General features: G+C 36.1%; 3 protein-coding genes across 3 annotated transcripts in view; 1 reads left to right on the top strand and 2 right to left on the bottom strand.

Annotated features, from left to right (window-relative positions):
• LOC18588549 (probable RNA methyltransferase At5g51130) overlaps positions 1–1,969 on the bottom strand; it is a 3,070-nt gene extending 1,101 nt beyond the window's left edge. Inside the window, exons 1-4 of the mRNA XM_007013030.2 lie at positions 1,531–1,969; positions 1,307–1,427; positions 824–871; positions 116–386 (exon numbers count right to left, since the gene is read on the bottom strand). Coding sequence (XP_007013092.1) covers positions 116–386; positions 824–871; positions 1,307–1,427; positions 1,531–1,725 — 635 coding nt within the window. The 5' untranslated portion in view covers positions 1,726–1,969. The remainder of the gene's footprint in view (positions 1–115; positions 387–823; positions 872–1,306; positions 1,428–1,530) is intronic.
• Positions 2,592–6,810, bottom strand: LOC18588548 (probable lactoylglutathione lyase, chloroplastic). Its single transcript, XM_018127999.1, has 9 exons — positions 6,344–6,810; positions 5,756–5,960; positions 5,494–5,618; positions 5,272–5,336; positions 4,927–5,139; positions 4,736–4,783; positions 4,404–4,511; positions 3,669–3,809; positions 2,592–3,035 (listed from the first exon to the last, which is right to left on the bottom strand). Exons 1-9 carry the CDS (start codon positions 6,489–6,491, stop codon positions 2,994–2,996), a joined length of 1,095 nt encoding a protein of 364 aa, XP_017983488.1. The 5' UTR covers positions 6,492–6,810; the 3' UTR covers positions 2,592–2,993.
• LOC18588547 (protein phosphatase 2C and cyclic nucleotide-binding/kinase domain-containing protein) lies at positions 12,416–20,001 on the top strand. The gene is made up of 15 exons (XM_018127620.1): positions 12,416–14,030; positions 14,485–14,616; positions 14,697–14,927; positions 15,018–15,143; positions 15,584–15,646; positions 15,848–15,930; positions 16,297–16,528; positions 16,633–16,949; positions 17,178–17,265; positions 17,369–17,435; positions 17,726–18,003; positions 18,116–18,181; positions 18,343–18,464; positions 18,954–19,110; positions 19,199–20,001. Exons 1-15 carry the CDS (start codon positions 12,987–12,989, stop codon positions 19,442–19,444), a joined length of 3,252 nt encoding a protein of 1,083 aa, XP_017983109.1. The 5' UTR covers positions 12,416–12,986; the 3' UTR covers positions 19,445–20,001.

The raw sequence follows: 20,014 nt of genomic DNA, 5'->3' as shown, positions 1-20,014 counted from the left end.
CCCCCCCCCCCCCAACCCCTCTTTTCTTTTTCATTTAATGTAATCTTTAATCAAAATTTTCAGGGGAAAAACTAAAAGTTCAAAAGGGAGTAATACAGAAAAAATGAAGACTTACCAAATAATTGTATCATAATGCTTATCAGGTGGACAATGGCTCTGCACAAAATTTTCTCGTCGGAAAGACACTATATCAGATAGATCTCTTTCTCCAGAAGAATGATAGTTTAGACTTTTGTTTGTGCCTTCGTTTGACGATGCATCAGTACATTGCTCCAAACTGTTTACTCCCTGTACAACCTTTACACTGGAATCTCTTGCTTGTTTCTTCTGAGCAGATTCCACTTTCGTAATTTTTCTAAGGTACCAGAATGCATCCTCAATTAGACCTGGAGGATGAAAAATGAAAATTGCATTAGTCTTCTTTCAGTTTCAACCTGACAATGAAAAACTTCCATACTGGAGCACCACATGCAGGTGGAACCATAATATTAAACTGAAAATTATATCAATTGTAAACCCCTACTGACACAACAGAAAATATAAGCCCCAAATCAGCTTGTTTACACATGTATTCACTATGTTCAACATGCTTGAACATGACATGCACTTACAAACCTAACAATATTCCACCACAGGATCGTTTGATTTACTCTGATGTCTTAATTCTCATCAAACAATACCACAAAATAAAAATTAAGAAGAGATAGAGAGAAACAAATTCCATCCTTTACTCAACATACTCAACTTATCCAACAAACTAAAATATATGCACAGACAAAATGTCAATCTTCTCACGATATTAGGACTGCTATTAGAATCTTACCAGAATCAATGTCGAGCCCAAGGATGCTGTGGCAGTTATACTCTTTTGCTGCAGAAGTAGGAATAAAATCATCAATTCCCCCATGGGCAAGTACGAGGCAAATGCTGCGAATTCACATCATATTTATGATGCTAACATCTTACAATAGAAAACACAAGAGACACACGGAAGCATGCACCCTACATTATTCCCCGGCCACACACCACCCCTCCCCAATAAAAGGGAAAAAAATGAAAAAGAAAAGCAGCATACCCACAAGATTACGTTCTACTTTCTTTCACAGCTTCCTAATATCCGATTCTTCATTCACATAAAAACGACCCGTTTTCCATCACTTAAAACTACATCTTTGACACCATATCAAAGCATAAATATGTTTTCCAATGGCAAAGTTAAGACCCAGAATTGACAATGAGAAAACAATAGTATAAAGAAAAAAAAGAAGCAAATAAGTGATTGAGAAAGAGGAATTAGCAACAGTACCAATATGGATTGTAATAACGCCGCTGTTACAACCGATATCCAGACAATCCTTCCCTTCAAACCACTCCTTCTTCAATACCTTAATCCGAGGATCTTCTTTTACTTCATGACCTGGTCCAATCTAGAACAACCACGTACGTGAACAATTAAAAAAAATCCAAATATTTCTAACGTTCACTTTAATTTCTAAAAAAAAAAAACGAGAAAAGGAAAGGAAAATTTACTCGGTAGCCGTAATAGTTTTTGTAATTGCCGAAGGGGAAAACTTGTTTGCGTTTCTTGTTTGGGTTGTTCTTCACCTCCATTTGGACACTGCTTTTGGCTTCGGCTTTGGCTTCCCCCTTCTTAATCTCACGTTTCTCTTTCTGCTTTTGCGGTTTCTCCAATTTCTTGCGTTTGGTCTCGTTCTCTACTGCCATAATTTCCTTCGTATGGAAACGAAAGTGAATAACCCAACGCCGTTTTTAAACTTTTTTTTCTTTTTTTTTTTAAAAGGAAAATCATGGGGTTTTAGGGATGAGTGAATAGGGTTTTAAAGGTTTCTGAAATGAACCGCTCCGCGCCAATGTATTCTTAGGTTCTGTAAAACTGGAACCGGACGGTTTAACCCTCTGCTCCAGCTCAATAGTCAAACACCAATCAACTCCCTCCTCGTCACACGTCATTGTCACTCTTTTTTGTTTTTTATTTACAGAAGGTGATTCCTATCATTTCCTTGAACAGGAATTCATACGAATATACTCCCACTATATTAACGGCTGAACCATCCACAGGTGTCGATTTGTGTCATCGCCCAATCACACAGGAGCTAAACCCAACATCAATTTGGTGGGTTTCAATCGGTATTTTCTCTGACAAAAGTGTTTCAATAATCACCTCAGCGTCTAACAATTGCCTGGGAGCACAGTGCATAGTACCTGACTGCCCGTGAGTGAATCCCATCAACAGAGGGGGAAAAAAAACCTAATGAAAATGCCTATAACTTAGCTCGATTCAAGAAACATGCCCCCACCGAGATGACGTCTTGGTTATATCACATGAAATATATGGTTCAAGAATCCAATATGTACTTGAATATTATGCCGTTCACTTATTTCATGCCAATGCCAGCCAAGTTAGAAATCACGGTATTGCTTGTACCAATTGAAAGAAAAAATGGCCTGAACACCCTTACCCACAGTAAGAATAAATTCTGTCGGAGCTCACTATTTGTGCTGCATTTGTTAAAACACATCGGTTCAAGGACATATATGACTGTCTAACAGATACATAATGCAGTGATGCAAATTTTTAACTACGTCTTACACGTTTTTGGTGAATGCTTTAAACAAATTTTCCTTGGGACTCAAAAATTAGAGAATCAACTTCAAATACATAACATAGCAGACACGGATTACTATAGTACATTTTGTATGCTTACAGGCAACTCCTAACAGGCAGCTGAATCAAATGAAAGTGTTTTGTGATAATATTTCATTGAAATAAAATAAGAAAGATAATTAAACAGAAACTGACATCTCAAGATCCCTGCACTTCTGTGAAGCTAATGGCTATGCGATTGTCCCGTTCAAGATTTATCTACAAAACGGGATTGGCTGTGTTCTCATGGGAAATTTCTTCAACAAATCCTTTCAGCTCAGGTTCAGGTTCCAGTGTCAAAAGGATACTATGAGAATATGCCCGAAACTCACTCCAATTCCTTGAGGAAATCGATGTTATCAACAAAAACCTGCAAAATTAAAGAGCAAAGTGAGTCAATTACAAAAAAGAATAAGCAACACAAGTTACTTCATCTCTTAAGTAGAAACAATCAAAAAAATGAAGTGGTGCTGCATATTAATCAAAAACAGAAACCTTTTCTACAAAAAGCTAATAGAAGTCTATATTGGAGCAATGCACATGAATGAGCAAACATTCTTGATGTATGTTCTTTTCAGAGATGTTGTTGATATCTTTGTGTTGAAAGGCATTCAGCACCATAATTTTCATTGCCGTTAACTCAGTACACTCAATAAAGATGTAAAAAGTTTATGCAGAAGCTTATTTTGAAAAGTATGCTCCAAAATTTCAGACTTTTCCACTACTTTGTGGCATGAAACTGAACCAACAATAACAGACTCATCAACAACATTGAACCCCCCCCCCCAATCTTCAACTTACAGAATACAACTAAGTTGCATCACATTTAAGAATATAGTCTTCCAACCATGTTGGACATGTTCTTTGAATGGAAGTTCACCTATCATTATTCCTAAAGAAACTGAATACATTGCTAGATGTTAATCAAACCAGATTAAGTTTCAAAAGTTCTCCAACTAAGGAAAAGATGATGAATTTGGCCCCAAAAAGAAAACAGGCATACCGTCTTCCAACCATCAGGATCTAAGCATGCAGTGATCTTGGTGTTGATACCAGGTAATGGTCCAGGTTCCCGGGTAATTTTCCCACCAAAAAGTTTGACTGCCTCTGCAGTTTTGTAAACATCATCTGTGCCAATTGCAATCTGCACAGTCGCAAGTGATAAGCCTTTAACTTGTTCCCATGAAATAAGAAATAACGGCTCGAAAAAACAAAGTAGAATCACAAACATACTGCATGGTTATGTTTTGTTTCTTTTTTTTTTTTTTTTGAAAATTCAATATATATTCATTACAGAGGGAACCAATGGTACTCCTCTGAATGGGAAACAGCCAAGATTCAGGTCTGTTACTTTCACAGTCCTGAAGTAATATCTCTGAATCATGGCACCAAAAACAGAACTCAACAATCAGTACAAAAGAGAAGGGTTCCCGGGCCTCTCAATTGCCTACCAGTAACCCTTCCTACAAACAAGCTCAAAAGAGAACCCCTGTTCCGGCCAACAAAACCCCCAAACATCTAAAAGTCTCTGACCATACCAAAAAACAACATATTAAACCACATATTCTTTCTTTGTAAATACATAAAAGTATAAAAACACAAGAAATCACCAAAAACAGTTGCCAAAATCCACCAAAAGAAGTTCCCCCCTGCATGCATGGTTATGTTTTCCAAACAAAGAGAAGTAAAAGCTTTTAAAGATTGAAGTGAAAAAAAAAAAAAGCAGAAATATTTCTACCTGAGCATACGCATTTCCCTTGTCATAATCAGTGACCCCATAGTTGTACGTCAACTCAAGCACGGCATTTTTATCTTCAGGCCCATAGCCCATCATGGCTATTGTATACTAAAAGGAAAAATCACAAACATATGTCAGTTCATATATCTGAGGTGACAATAAGGACATGCAAGAAAGCACGCACACAAACACGCAATATGCACACTTGAATCCTTCTTTGAAACCCTAAACTCCCCCAACCCCTTTTTCTCCTCTTTCTTTTTCCACTTCTCTCCCCAGAATACACATTTTAACTGGTTATTTGCCAAATGAAATAGTGGATAGCTGTTTACCTTGTACTCTGGATTATCTCGTGTGCGAAGAAGCTCCATGCCAAAGGCCTGAGAGGAAAGGAGATAGAGAGTAAGACCTACTACATGACTTAAAAACATAGTAACCTCCCAAAAATGGCATGTTCATCAGTTTATGTAAAAGACTGTAAAATATCAGATATTATTGCCCAGCATTTCCCAGCAACTCTCACCTTCTCATAGAAATTTATGGAACGACCAAGATCACCAACACGTAGCATTACTTGGCACAAGGGTTCAGGAGTAGGCCCCCTTTCCAGCAGTTCAAACTTGTAACCATCAGGATCCTCAATAAATGCAATTACAGTACTACCACCTTTCACTGGACCAGGTTCTCTGGTTACTTTTCCACCCTTGGCCTTTATAAGTTCCACAGTCTTGGCAACCTAATCAGTGGAGCATACAAGCATTTGGCTTTAGAAACCAGAACCTAGAAACTCTAAGATACATAACAGTCTATCATCTTGTTAAAAATGGAAAACAGTAACACAATTTTGGAAGCCAAAGTTTGAACTTACATCCTCAACAGCAATACCAAAATGACCAAATGCAGTTCCGATGTCATACTTATCAATACCGTAATCTGGCGGGCATCATTCAATGAAAATTAATATCCACAGCTGAGCTCGTATATACTGTCAACTATAATATTCATATATGGAAAAATATTTATAACAAATAGTTACAGAATTTCAGATTTATCATCATTTAGAAAAGCAAAAGAGTATAGGATAGCTTACTGTAGGTGAGTTCAATAACAAAGTGAGAATCTTCTGGCCCATATCCAAGAAAGGCATTTGTGTATCTCTCCTCAGGTATGTCTCGTTTCCTCAACAGCTTCATTCCCAGGCACTCAGTATAGAATCTGCAACCACCATACATTCAAGTTTGGTTCAAAGATTCCAACCACAAGATTGTTTAAAAAGAACACATCTATCTCGCAATCCATTCATGAGATTAATAAAGGAAGCAAAAATAATACTAATACATCTTGACACATACTTGATGGTCCTGTCCAAATCCCCAACCCGATAAACAACATGGAGCATTCTTCTTTTATCCTTTTTAACCCACTCTAGGGCAGTTTCTTCGGCAGCTGCCGTGCTAGCTTGTACCACATTTCCGACCAGAGGCATCCCTACCCTGCTTCCCTCAGCTCTCAACAGCTTAGAAGCTTTCAAACCAAAGAATTGCAATTGCGGAACAGCTGGATAACATTCAAATAAAGGAAATGATTGAATCCATACAAATTCATTTCTTCCATTCTATAAAATTCAGCAGAATCTCCAGAAGTTGTTACTATAATTTTCGCAAGAGAGAAAAATATGCAATTATTCTAACAAATTACTGATTGTTTCAACCACTGCATTGTAAGCAGATGCATCTAAATTCCTTAAAAATCTGATATTTAAATCTTAAAACACTCTAAAATGAACTCCAGAAGTTCAACTTCAATGCCCGATACCTTCTAATTCTTCCATCAGTAATTAAATCCCCAATTAACTAAAACAATTAAAACATATATAAATAACTAAATTCTAGGGAATACAGGGGAAATAAACTTATAAAAAAAATAGAAATAGTGCTTACTGCTGCCTAGATGAGAGAAAAGCAGGCGTCGAGGAAGGTGAAACGGGGAGAGGGAAACGCCAAAACGCGTACTAGGAACACCACCGGAGAACCTAAACGACGAGAGCGACGGTCGTATTGAGGAGGCCATGGGAATTATCCTCACCATCTTCGTGAATCTCCCTCTCTATATATATATATTAGTAATTGTTTATTTAAAAAATAAAAATCTAAGCAGTTTCTATCTCCTCTAAACTCCGAGTCTGTGATGTTCGCAGGAGCTGTCTGTGACTGTGTCTGTAGCGTTTCTCTATATATATATCTCTCTCTCTCTGCCTGTCTGTCTTTCTTTGTTTCTGCTTCTGTTTCTGTCCTGTGCAGTGAAAGAGAGAGTGAGGTTGTGAATTTGCGATGAGAAGTTATTTATCTGGAGATGTAAATAACATTAATAATTAAAAAAGAAAATGCGAATATAGAAAAGAATAAGTAAAAGCAAAAACAGCTACTGCCTATTGGAATGTTAGAGAGTGAAGCCAAAGCCCTTTTGGTTTTTTTTTTTTTTTGATTCCAAAATGGCCGTACAATTGGACGTGGTTCACGAGTCACGACAGATGTCCAGATCCCGTTTTGAGGGGTTGCGTTTGTTTCTCTCCCTTTTGTTATCCACGATTTGCCTTGCCAGTTGCCTCTCTCTCTCTTTTCTTTTTCCCTCTTTTTTTTTCTCCCTTTTTTGTTCGCAACGCAAAGAATGGGCATCATTTTTTTATACTTAACGTGTCATCGACAAGTTTATAATTATTACTACCTTGGTGTTAAGGGTTTAATCTTGAACCTATTATCTCATAATCTAACTACATAGCCAATTTATTTTTTGCAAATACATTAAGGTTGGAATATAATAATTCTTGCTGCTTCTCAACAAAAAACCAACACCTAAGACAATAAATGGTATTAAATCTAGCCCACAAGATTTGGGCTTTACAACATTTCTCATTTCTATACTCATAATTTTGCTCCTTGAATGCAATTGAAATTGGCTTTGTCCTCTACCGTCAAGCTTACACTCTCCTCCAATCATGCACATAAGATAATTTTGTACTCTAATTAATAGCTAATCTTTTGATGGACATAAGAACTTAATGGTAAGTACATTTGACTCCCTAACTTTTTCTTTTAAATCCAAGTCCCATTTCTCCAATACTATCAAAAACTTAATGATCAAACCAGAAATTAAAATCGATTCGAATGATTAATCTAACTACCCTTTTGTGCTTTCACAAAAAACATTTAACCAAATCAAAAGTGCACTGTTAATTTTGGAGCCTTCTACGAGCAAATTGGACATTGGAAGACGAAAAGAGCCCAAACGTGGGGGGGAGATAATGAAAGAGAAGAGTTATGGGCCCATAATGTCATGGACAAAGCCCGTTTACAAGCTTTTACTCCATGCATAAACAAAAATGTGGTCCATTATTTATTAGTAATGGTTTCTGCTATTTTTGGTCCTCAGGTGAGGGGAGGAAAGAAGAGGAGAGAGGTGGCTCCCCATACATAATGTTGCTGCTGCATGTAAATAGATATGCGAATGTAGTTTAAAAACATAGAATGGCAATTAAAAATCCCTTTTATGAATATCTTCCATCTGAAAATTCTTATCAAATAACATTGTAGAAGGCGACAAGATGGAATATTCTCTTCCAAAATCGAATAATAAACATTCTTTTTTTTCTTTTAAATTTCAAAGTAATAATATCACTTAATCCAGCATCCATAAGGGCCACACTTGTATCACTAAAATGGAGCACAAAGTACTCAAACAATGAACTGTGCTTTGTGCCTTCCAGAACCCGAATGTCCCAAACAAGTCTGTCTTGTTTTGTCCTTTACACTTCTTAGCTCTTTATGTTGCACTTTCCACAAAAAAAATCCCATAAAATTTAGGCTAATAAAACTAAAAGAATCTTTAAAACAGTTCAAAGCCACAAAAGTTTTTTTGGCAGTTCTGTGTAAGCCTCCATGACTGTATCTGGGCATTTTTTTCATAGCTTGAAGTTAAATTAATAAAAAAATCCACCACCCACACCCCCCTCCCCCCCGGGCCTTCCCCCCACCCAATCCTTAAAATATTGCTTTAAGGAAAAAGGGGCCAAAATACAATGTTTGTTAAAGGCCCGCACTTTGTATAGAGCCAGAGGGACCAACTAAGAAAAGATCATTACTTCATTTCATCCAATGCTGATGAGCTGATCGGTGGCGGTGCAGAATTCAATAATAATGCAGACATTGGGTGAATTCTTGTGGTTTGGTGATTTTTGGTCTAAAAGCTGATGTGACATTGCCAAAAAAAAATGCACCACCCTCAAAAGAAAAGAGTAGAAACTGGGTAGGTGGGTGGAAGCCAGAAAGCTAAAGGAGGAATTCCTTTGTGTGTTTGTGTATGTGTGTGGTTGGAATGTTGTGGCTCACCCCTTTCTGAAAGAGAAAACAGGTTAATTGGGGGAATTAGGATTTTGTTGTTGTCAATTAGGTACTTGTCTTTTATTATTATAACTAATGAAATGAATTCCTTTGAATGTGACAACCCTCCATTGGAGGAACATGTGAGCTAGGTTTGAAAAGGACAGCTAGCTTTTGAAAGCCTAAGGCAGGGCCCAAAATTTCTAACAAGTAGGCATAAATATTTTTCTGCCCTATCCTTTATTTTGTTCTTGTAATTACTGATTAGTTAAAGCTCTAAGGTTTTGAATATTAGAATACTCATAAATTTTCAATAACTTCTCCTATTCTTTTGACTTTGACCTAAAAAAGGTGGAAAAAAAAACAAAGGAAAAAACCTTTTGACGACACTGTAGAAATTGAGGTATCATCACTATGGGCTTTCTTTTTCTTCCTAGTAGTAGCTTCTAACACTCATTCCTAAACTCTTCCTAGCAAGTCAGATCAGCATCCAAAATGTTCTATTGTTGCAACCACCCGGAATGAAAAGTCACTTAGTTTTTTTTATTTTTATTTTATGGTGCAAATTAAAAGAAAAAAATGCTTTGCCAATAGGCCATAGCACATATCTGATTAGACCATCAAATCTTTTCTTAGCTTAACCATCTAATCATCCCCCTTTTCTTTTTCTTTCTCATTTAACAATATTTTTTTTTTTCTTTTTGAGATTGAGTGAAAGAAAAAAGGACCACGTCAGGAACCAAACTGTGGGAATTAATTTGGCCAGCCCAAACATACCGCTCATTAATAATAGATACAAATGAGAAACAGCTTAGAGCCGCCCGCAACTCTGGGTCCGGGGGCTTGAGGGACAAATATAAGAAGAGATAACGAGGGACCACTGGAGGGAGAAAAAGGGGGGTTTGTGATAATTATCCGACGTGGGTGGCGTTCTCAGTCCCTTTGGAGTGGCCCTTTTCTTTGTTGGTTGCCACATCGAAACCAGCCCTGAAACCCAATCAATGATTGTTACATGGAAGATTCAGCTCACACAGATTTGGAGGACTTTCAAAGTTTAAAAAAGTTTAAACTCATTCGATAATAAATAATAATAAAAGGACAGAACAAATTTTCTTTTTTCTCCTTGCAAGATTGGGAGAAACTTGTTTGTTGTTTTGTGGACTTTGTTATCTACCTGAAGAAAAAGGAGCAAAAGGGGTGAAATGGTAGAGCCTTTATAGTGGAATTGTTGATAGTCACTCGACCTGAATAAAAAAGATTTCGGCTCGTTTGGTCAGAGTCACGAGGTGGTGAATCTTTTTGAACATGATATGTCTCTGAATAATCAAATTTCTTTTTAATTTCGTAATATATATAAAATTTAATATTATTATTTGAAGCACAATGACAAAATTAACACTTGAATATGTCTCATCGCTGCTACGCATGAAATAGTTAAAAGTTTCCCTGAATAACTATATCTTTAAGATTGCCATTGGCTTGTAATTTTAAGCCAATAAATAAAAGCTGTTGACAATGTTACAAATCTCATATTAATAAAAAAAAATATAAAATTTTTATTTATAAATATGAATCTTCAATTACTTATCAAATATGCTTTTTGAATAACAACAATTATTATCGAACAAGTAAATGCATATCGAAGAAGATACTGAATATCAAATTAAATTTTATCTTTTATATATATTGATTTAGTTTTACACCTTTTTATATTATATTAATTTTATTTTTAAATTTCATACTCTATTCGCATAGAAGATGCATGTCAATTTCAAAAAATTTTATATTATATTAATTTATCTTTGAATTTCATACTCTATTCACATGAAAGATGTACGTTAAATTCATAAAATAATTATAAATATTTATCTGCTCATTTGATACAATACAACTTTTATTGTTAAACAAAATACCAAAACAATAATATTCTCTATTGATATGATAATAATGTGATATACTAAGGAAATAAATTGTTAAATCTAAGGATTCATTTTTTAAAATTCTAATAACATATAAAATATGTCAAAAGATATAAGCCTAATTAATTTTACATTAGTGTAACTTGATTCTCTCTGTATATATAAGAAATGTAAATATCAAGAATATGGTTGTTATTGAGTAAATTACAAATGTCATTAAGTGGATAAAAAAATTGTGCAAATTTAACAAAAAGATTCTCAAAATGAAAAGCCATCCAATATGCACAATTAGCTTTACAATGAACATAAATGGAACATGACAATTTCAGTTTCTTTGAATAATCTCCACAAAGGCATTTATTAATTGTTCAAGGAGAAGGAAACCAAACACCCTGGAAACAAACAACTTCGGAATTAGATTCTAAGACGACAAGATCAAATATAGTGGGAAAAAAAAGGGGTTGTTTTCATAATCAGACTTGAAGGCTGTTTGGTCTATTTTTTTTTTTAATTTAAAAATTATTATGAAGTTCTTATGAAAAATAATAACTTTTAAAATTAAGCTAAAGTTGTTTGATAAATTTTTTTATTAGTTTTTTTTTATAAGTTATAATTTTTGTTAAAATTATTATAAAAAGTATTTTTTAAAAAAAGATAATATTATAATTATTTTTAATAAATGATGATATTTTTGGAACAAAAAAAAAATTTTCTTATACTTTTAAAAGAAAAGAAGAAAAAGTTCCTCATTGAAGTTTTTTTTTAATTTATTTTTTAAAAAATTTTGTTATTAAAAAAAGTTATTTTTTTAAAGAGCTTCTCAAAAAATCATATTTGACTTGATTTTTACTTTTAAAAAATAGATAAATTGAAAACAAATTAAGTCAAACATGCACTTGATCCAAAAAGGTAAATAATTTTATCTAAAATTATTACAAGTGCTCTCACTTTTTTCCCTTTAATGCAAATATATCGTTGGATAGCTGTTTCCTAGCTTAGAATTAAAGAAAAAAAAGTCTAAATTATTAGACTAGGTGGTTTTAACTACTCCATGAATGATAACGACTTTAAAAACATTGTATGGGAAAACCATTAAATGCTTTCCTCTTTAATGTGAAAAACTAAAGAACCTTGCCAAATACAGAAAGACTCAATATAATTCAGTACGGTCATCATGTTATTTTTAGAAACATTGGTAATAAAAGACTCTCCCTGTTTCACTATTTTTAACTTCTAAAAATAGATTTTTTTGTAAAAATTTAAAACCTTAAAAATAGTAGCAATAAATTGAATTTATGTCGTGATTTTGCCCCTAGAAGAGAATACTCTCTCTGATTAGAATTGACTGCACTCGATAATATCATAAATCTATTTTACATCAAAAAGAGGAAAAAAAGGAAGAGCATATAGTAGTATCAGTTTAGGGAAAAGGCATAGTACAACTTTATTCAGCCTAGGACAAGAACAAGCGCGTGAGAGAAACGCTCGCGAAGCCAAAAAAAAAATTGTTACGGGGCTTCTGAGCATTGTGAAACGTTGTCGTTTCGTCTCCCTGTGGTGCATTGCGCACCCCTCGAAACTTTTGAACTCCACGTTTCCTGCCCGCGGTTCCACCACCCCATGCACCTTACGCACCCGTGCTCTTTAATCTTGCTATGCTAACTTGCGCTCTCTCATCTGGGTGAGTGCCTTTCGAGTTTTCCACTGAAATGAGCTGAAACGGACCCTCTTTCTCTCTCTCTCTCTCTCTCCCCGTTCGTTCTCTAAATTTTTGACTCTTTTCACTGGTCACGTTTCTTCGTTTCATGTATACTATTTTAATAATATTTTTAAAACTTTTTTCTTTTAATATACTTCAGTAAATTTAAGTGTCATTGCTTTTCCATTGTTTTTTTCCTCTGTAACGGTTTTTTAGAACAGTAGATCAGGGATTTTTCTCTCTTTTCTTCAATCTTCTTTCCATTTGCGAAATTCCGAGAATTCTTTCAACAAAGACAACGTGGAATCGGTTGAATTTTCTCTAATCCAAATCCTTTTTCTTTTATTCTCTTTTTTGTTTCCTACTCATCAACATCCGCCATTCACTGCGTAGTCTCGGGAGATTGTAACAAAACAAAAATTCCAAATCCTCTAGCATTGTTTTCAAAAAAATTCTTTCCCTTTTTTTTTGGAATTTTGAATTTCCTTGAAGAAAAAGAAAATTGAGAACGGGGTGAAATGAAACATTTGGCGAGTTCGGAACGTACTTTGGTTTGCAACTCTTGATTTTTGTTGAAAAGAGTTGAGTGATGGGCTGCGTCTACTCGAGAGCTTGCATCGGCGAGATTTGCGTGCCGAGAGATGCAAGAATCAAAGACCCGCAAAGCGCAAGGCCAAACGCGGCAGAGATTGCCGTTTTCTCACCCGCATCTTCGAACGAAGACGAAGAAACCAGAGACCAAATCCACTCTCAGTTAAGCTTAAACCGACCCGGTGACCCGGAGCTTGGCATCACGCGCCTCTCGAGGGTTTCGGCTCAGTTCCTTCCGCCGGACGGCTCCCGAACCGTTAAAGTTCCGTCGGCCAATTACGAGCTTAAGTATTCTTACTTATCTCAAAGAGGTTATTATCCAGATGCTTTAGATAAAGCTAATCAAGACAGTTTTTGTATCCACACTCCGTTTGGAACCAATCCCGACGATCATTTCTTCGGCGTTTTCGACGGCCACGGTGAATTTGGAGCTCAATGTTCGCAATTCGTCAAGAGAAAATTATGCGAAAATTTATTAAGAAATAATAAATTCCACGTCGACGCCATCGAAGCTTGCCATGCCGCGTATTTGACGACGAACACACAGTTACAGGCCGATAATTTGGATGATAGCATGAGCGGGACGACGGCTATAACGGTTTTAGTTCGTGGTCGGACGATATACGTGGCGAATTCTGGTGATTCGAGAGCGGTTATAGCGGAAAAAAGAGGGAAAGACATTGTGGCCGTTGATTTGTCAATTGATCAGACACCGTTTCGAGTTGATGAGCTGGAGAGAGTGAAACTTTGTGGAGCGAGAGTGCTTACATTGGATCAAATTGAAGGGTTGAAGAATCCGGATGTGCAGTGTTGGGGAACGGAGGAAGGGGATGATGGTGATCCTCCGAGGCTTTGGGTGCCGAATGGAATGTATCCTGGGACGGCTTTTACGAGGAGTATTGGGGATTCGATTGCTGAGACAATTGGGGTTGTGGCGAATCCGGAGATTGTTGTGTTGGAGCTTACTGAAGATCATCCTTTCTTTGTGCTTGCTAGTGATGGGGTTTTCGAATTCCTTTCTAGTCAAACTGTGGTTGACATGGTAAGTAAGGGAATCTTTTGAATGTATGAAACGTTGATCATTAATAAATAAACTGAAGCTTAGCGTTATTGCTGCGGTTGCATCATTGGCACTAGTTGTATTGTTAGTTAGATTGCTTAATATTTGGTTGAATTGGGATGACAATTTTAGTAGTTGGCCTCCTGTTGTAACAGTTTGGAGTTGAAAAATTGATATTCATAAATTATACAAATCTGGAGAACACTTTATTGAAGTCGCTTCATGAATTTCTAGTTGTAAAAGGCTTACTATCTTATATTTCAAGTTTTTTTTTTTCTGTATGTCTGATGATAATGGTATTTCTTAATTATTTTCATCATCTTATAATTGGGAATGTTTCATCTGTCATTAGCCTTACATGTACAATTTGCTGCCAAAGTTTATACTTTCCTTGTTCTTTTCTTTCTTTATTATTAATGGTCCTTAATATTTTCAGATTGCAAAATACAAGGATCCTCGTGATGCTTGTGCTGCAATTGTGGCTGAATCTTATCGACTTTGGCTTCAGTATGAAACCCGTACTGATGATATCACTGTGATTGTTGTGCATATTAATGGATTAGCTGGTGTAAGTGAGCAAGCTTTTTGCAACAGATTTATTTCTTGTCTTTGCATTGTTATTTGTTTCTCATTGGTTTTTCCCATCAGACTGTTGATGGTGAATCAGCTAAACCTGCTACTATTTTACGGCCTCCTGTTCCTCAAGTGTTAGAGGTGACAGGATCAGAATCTCCTTCAACCCTTAGCTGGAGCTCTAGGAACCACCGAGCAAGGCATGACTTATCACGTGCTCGTCTTCGTGCTATTGAGAGTTCATTGGAGAATGGGCAAGTCTGGGTTCCTCCACCTCCAGCACACAGGAAAACTTGGGAAGAAGAGGTAAGCCTTCTGTTATATTTTATTACTTTTGCATACATAACAGGGTTTCCTCACAGAACCATGCTAAACTGATCTGTTTTTGTGTTACAGGCACATATAGAGCGGGCTTTGCATGACCATTTCCTCTTCAGAAAACTTACTGATTCGCAGTGTCATGTTTTGTTGGATTGCATGCAAAGAGTTGAGGTCCAACCAGGGGATATTGTGGTTAAACAGGTTAGTTATTCAATTTGCAGTTAATTTCATTTATTGCTTCTATTGCATGTAATGCTGATGTTGTTCTTGAACTGCATGAGCAACATGTTTTGAAATGGTTTTACTGCTTCATTACTGTCGTGTAATTTATGAATAACCCAAGCAAAGATGCCAGTGTAGTAGTGATGAGTAGCATAATTAATGCTTGAAGCACTTGCTAGCTACAAACCCCATGAATAAGGTGTGCAAGGTCCATAAATTTTTTCCTGCATATAAGCATGCTCTTTGGGTGGCTGGTTTTGGCTTCAGATTGAGGTTTTCTTTCACAAAGCTGATTAGTTCAACTACCTTGGCTTCACATGCAAGGAATGAAGGAGCTGATCTCTTAAATACAGTTCTAGATGGAGATTTGACATTACTACAATAGAAGTTGGGAACCTAATTGTTGTTATATTTTGCAGGGTGGTGAAGGTGACTGCTTTTATGTTGTTGGAAGTGGAGAATTTGAGGTCTTGGCAACTCAGGTTTGTTTGTTTTGTTCCCTATGACATTTGAACTTACCTTTCAGTTCAAATGTGTACATTGCTTGTTGGGGTTCAATGCTCAATCTAGTCATGTTCTAGTTCTCAGTTGTTGTTTTTATGTGTTATTAGTGAGTTCTTAGTTCATGATAAATGTTTATATTCAGTGAGATTTAAGTTTTTCACCAGAAACTATACTGGCAGGAAGATAAAAATGGAGAGGTGCCAAGGGTTTTGCAGCGGTATACAGCTGAGAAGTTATCATCATTTGGGGAGCTGGCACTGATGTGCGTTCTTTTTCCTTTCTCATCTCATAGTGAATTTAGAACTCTATAAATCTATTTTCTGAAGTTGACAAATTGTTTTTCTCAGTGAAAATTGAAATGTACATTTAAATACTGAAGTGAATTGATGCCAAGTAACAAACCAGAATTAGAATAACATGTTACCACCATTTATTTGGAGTAGCAACAAAGCACTAATTTGCTGAATTTTCTTAACACCCATCATTCATGATTTTGGAATATTTTGATTTTTTTAGATATTTTTGAAACCTGTTGGTTTCTTGGGAATTCGGATATTTTACCACTCTTTCTGGCTAAAAATGTGGTACAATTTACTTACCATGATAATTTTGTTCTGTTCCTATAAAGGTACAATAAGCCTCTCCAAGCCTCTGTGCGTGCTGTGACAAGTGGAACTCTTTGGGCGCTAAAGCGAGAAGATTTTCGTGGAATTCTGATGTCTGAGTTTTCTAATTTGTCATCCTTGAAGTTGCTTCGCTCTGTGGATCTTCTATCAAGGTTGACAATCTTACAGCTGAGTCATGTTGCAGATTCTCTTTTTGAGGTTTCCTTCTCTAATGGGCAGGCCATAGTTAATAGGGTAGATGTTTCTCCTTCTAACATTATATTTCATTCTGTATTATTTTTTGTAGTGTATTTTTTGGGTTCACATTATTGTTTCTTATATTTCTCGTGTATCTGCAGAATGAGGGCCTCTCTGCATTGTACATTATCCAGAAGGGCCAAGTGAGGATTAATTTTGATGTGGATTTGTTAAGCAGTCCTAATGTCTGCAGCCTGAAGTCTGATAATCCCAAAGAGGACAAGGATCAACAGACTGGCAGAGAACTGTCTGTTGAAAAGATGGAAGGAAGCTATTTTGGGGAATGGACACTTCTTGGTGAACAGATGGGCTCTTTAAGTGCAGTTGCAGTGGGTAATGTCACATGTGCTGTTTTGACGAAGGAGAAGTTTGATTCAGTCGCTGGTCACTTGACAAAGCTTTCCCAGGATGATCAGAAGTATGTCTTGGTCTCATGCATTAATGTCACCTCCTTGTTTTTTTCTTTTTTCTCCTGTTAGGATGTGTTCCTTCTATAATTCACATGAAGCTTCCATTTTAGATTCTGCATGTAAGATTTTAGAGTTCTCTAACTGAATTACAATGTACTTTTTATTCTTTTTTTTTTCTAATTTGAATGTTTAATACTTTTATTGAGAATGATATTTTTGTTTTTGTTGCCATTTAGATCTAGAGACTATTCTCCAGATATGCCCAAAGATTCTGTCAAAGAAATTGATATGTCAACTCTTGCTAAAGTGAGCCTCTCTCAATTGGTAAGAAGTGCTTAGTTCTGCCTCCGCCTTTTAGTTAATCAGTGTTAGCTAAATATTATCTTCAAGAGACTTATATCTAAAACTCAGCTAATGTCATATGCAGGAGTGGAGAACTAGTTTATATTCCACCGACTGTAGTGAGATTGGGCTTGTATTCCTAAGAGACTCAGGTTGGTTCCTTCTTTAATGTATATATGTCTCTGTTTATTTTTACTTAGCAATGGTAATTTAAGAATAAGGGCTTTTCCTTCTTTAACAAATATAGGTGTAAAAGTTAAATAATATGTGATATGTCTATTGATTATGCACGCTTAGGAGAAGAAACATGCCAAGTCATGTCAGGTGATATGGTATTATAGGATAATAAGCTTGTTAGGTGCTATGTGATGATGTTAGGGAAGTTTGTTATGGAGAAAAAACTGATGAATTTTTCCTTTGTACAAAATGGATTGATTACCAGAAAATTTGCTTAGTTTGAAGAGGTTTTCAAAGCAGAAGGTTAAAAAACTAGGAAAAGAAGCACAAGTTTTAAAGGAGAAGGATCTGATGAAGAGTATGAGTTCTGCAGCTTGTATGCCGGAGGTGCTATGCACTTGTGCTGATCAAATGCATGCTGGAATTCTATTGAATACATGCCTTGCCTGCCCTTTGGCTTCAATACTTCACACCCCTCTAGATGAACAATCGGCACGGTTCTGTGCTGCCTCTGTCATAACTGCCTTAGAAGATCTACATGAGGTTGGATTTCTAGAAGCAGTCCTTTTCTTCGATTTCATTTCCCCAATTCTTTGTGCATCTGTTATTTATTTCAGTTTCGTCTTTCGACATCCATATTTCATTTGAATTTCAGAATGGTGTCCTTTACAGAGGTGTTTCTCCAGATGTTTTAATGTTGGACAAAACGGGCCATTTACAGGTTGGTACCATTTATGTTGTATTATACATTTCGTTCACATGTATAGTTAAACTGATATAATTTTATACATGAAAAAAGGTTTCCCCTTTCTCTTACTCATGAAGGGTGCCAAATCACATGGAGTTAAGCTTAATTTTTTGTTTTGTTATGCTGCATTATAGCTAGTCGACTTCAGATTTGGGAAGAAGTTATCTAGTGAGAGAACATTTACAATTTGTGGAATGGCAGACTCTTTAGCACCAGAGATAGTTAAGGGCAAGGGCCATGGTCTTCCTGCCGACTGGTAAAAATGCATCTTAGTCTCCATTTGCTTGGTTTGTCATAAACCTCTTCATGTTTTATTTAGCATGTAAAGGAACATGATTGAATAATTTGAAATTGCAACTTTACCTGTTTTCACAAAGAAAGAAAATTTAATTTAACCATGATTGTTTAGTTTAGTTAGTGCAGTAGAAATGTCTTAATGCTAAGGGGATGTTTTTGTTGGCTTTCTGAAGGGTAAAGTTGAATTTGATAAAAGAAAAGGACTATTGTTAGTTCTTTTGCCTGCCACTTAATACACTGTGATTTTTCATATATTAGTTCTTGAAGTTTTTGATGTGGATTTTAAAGATGAATTTCCATCAAGGCAGACCTGAGAATATGGGTGGGTTGGGTCTTAATTTACTGTTTCTTACTGATGGGGTAAAGAAGGTTTAGGCAGTTTGATGTTGTGTTCTTTCTCTTTGCCCCTCTTCCATGACATTAGTCTTTTGAACTGTTTAACATGCAGGTGGGCACTAGGAGTCCTGATCTATTTCTTGCTGCAAGGTGAAATGCCGTTTGGATCTTGGAGAGAAAGCGAGCTTGATACATTTGCAAAGATTGCAAAAGGACAGTTTATTCTTTCACAAAATTTAAGCTCTGAAGTTGTTGATCTAATCACTAAGGTCTTTTTATTACCATTTCTTCTTCTTCTTAAATAGCTCACTGAAATCATAGAATCACTCACATGCTTGTGTTAATATCATTTTTCAGTTACTTGAAGTTGATGAAAATATAAGACTAGGAAGCCATGGTCCCACTTCTGTTAAAAGGCATCCGTGGTTTGATGGGGTTGACTGGGAAGGGATCAGAGACCGGAGTTTTCCTGTTCCTCACGAGTTAACTTCTCGTATAACTCAACATTTGGAAATTCATTCTGAGGATTGCCCTGTTGCTGTTGCTTCCCCACCTCAAGACATAGTAGAGCTAAATGCTCCAGAATGGATTGATGAGTGGTAGAAGAATGATGTATATGGTTTTCTATCTTTCTACCTTTTGCAAACGCATTGCAAGTGAAGTTCCATTCTGTTTGGTGAGATTGACTACTCGAGTTTCGGAAACTGGAGCAGAGAAATCATTTCAGAAATTCAAGTGTAAAGTTGCAGGCCTTAGATTGCTCATGATTCTGTGATTTTTTTTTTTGATGCCGTGAATTCAGAATAGCATGGGAAGAATATCTCAGTTAGGTGATAGTGCTCTGTTGCGAAATTAGCCATCTAACCAATTCAGTGGATAGCTCAGTTAATAGGTTTTTGATTCTAAAATCTTCAATTTTTTACATATTTCCCACTTTTGTAAATAGGTAAATATGTAAATGAGGGTTCCTTGGTACTTCAAGCTTTCCACGTTACTTTTGATGTGGCAGTAGATCGTTTAATTGATTGACTCTGGGCAGTTTGGGTCGATCGTAGATGTACGGCATATGGTATGTTGTTTAATAGCTAGTCTATGATTGACCTCTGTAATTCATATTGCAAAGTTATTCGACCATTTAGATTTCTGATCCCTTTTAATTATTTGAAATCCAGT

The sequence above is a fragment of the Theobroma cacao genome, chromosome 9, assembly GCF_000208745.1.
Source record: "Theobroma cacao cultivar B97-61/B2 chromosome 9, Criollo_cocoa_genome_V2, whole genome shotgun sequence".
Taxonomy (NCBI): domain Eukaryota; kingdom Viridiplantae; phylum Streptophyta; class Magnoliopsida; order Malvales; family Malvaceae; genus Theobroma; species Theobroma cacao.
The sequence above is the reverse complement of the archived record's forward strand: the minus strand, read 5'-3'. Positions and strand labels throughout refer to the sequence as shown.

Bases quoted from the DNA above. Each gene is read 5' to 3' on its own strand.
- LOC18588548 (XM_018127999.1), bottom strand. From the start codon at position 6,491: ATGGTGAGGATAATTCCCATGGCCTCCTCAATACGACCGTCGCTCTCG. The intron at 5,140-5,271 runs GTAAGTTCAAAC...TCCACTGATTAG, and splicing joins TTGGTATTGCTGTTGAGGAT to GTTGCCAAGACTGTGGAACT. The intron at 3,810-4,403 runs GTAGAAATATTT...GCGACTGTGCAG, and splicing joins AGGGAAATGCGTATGCTCAG to ATTGCAATTGGCACAGATGA.
- LOC18588547 (XM_018127620.1), top strand. From the start codon at position 12,987: ATGGGCTGCGTCTACTCGAGAGCTTGCATCGGCGAGATTTGCGTGCCG. The intron at 14,617-14,696 runs GTAAGTGAGCAA...TTTTCCCATCAG, and splicing joins ATATTAATGGATTAGCTGGT to ACTGTTGATGGTGAATCAGC. The intron at 18,182-18,342 runs GTTGGTACCATT...GCTGCATTATAG, and splicing joins ACAAAACGGGCCATTTACAG to CTAGTCGACTTCAGATTTGG.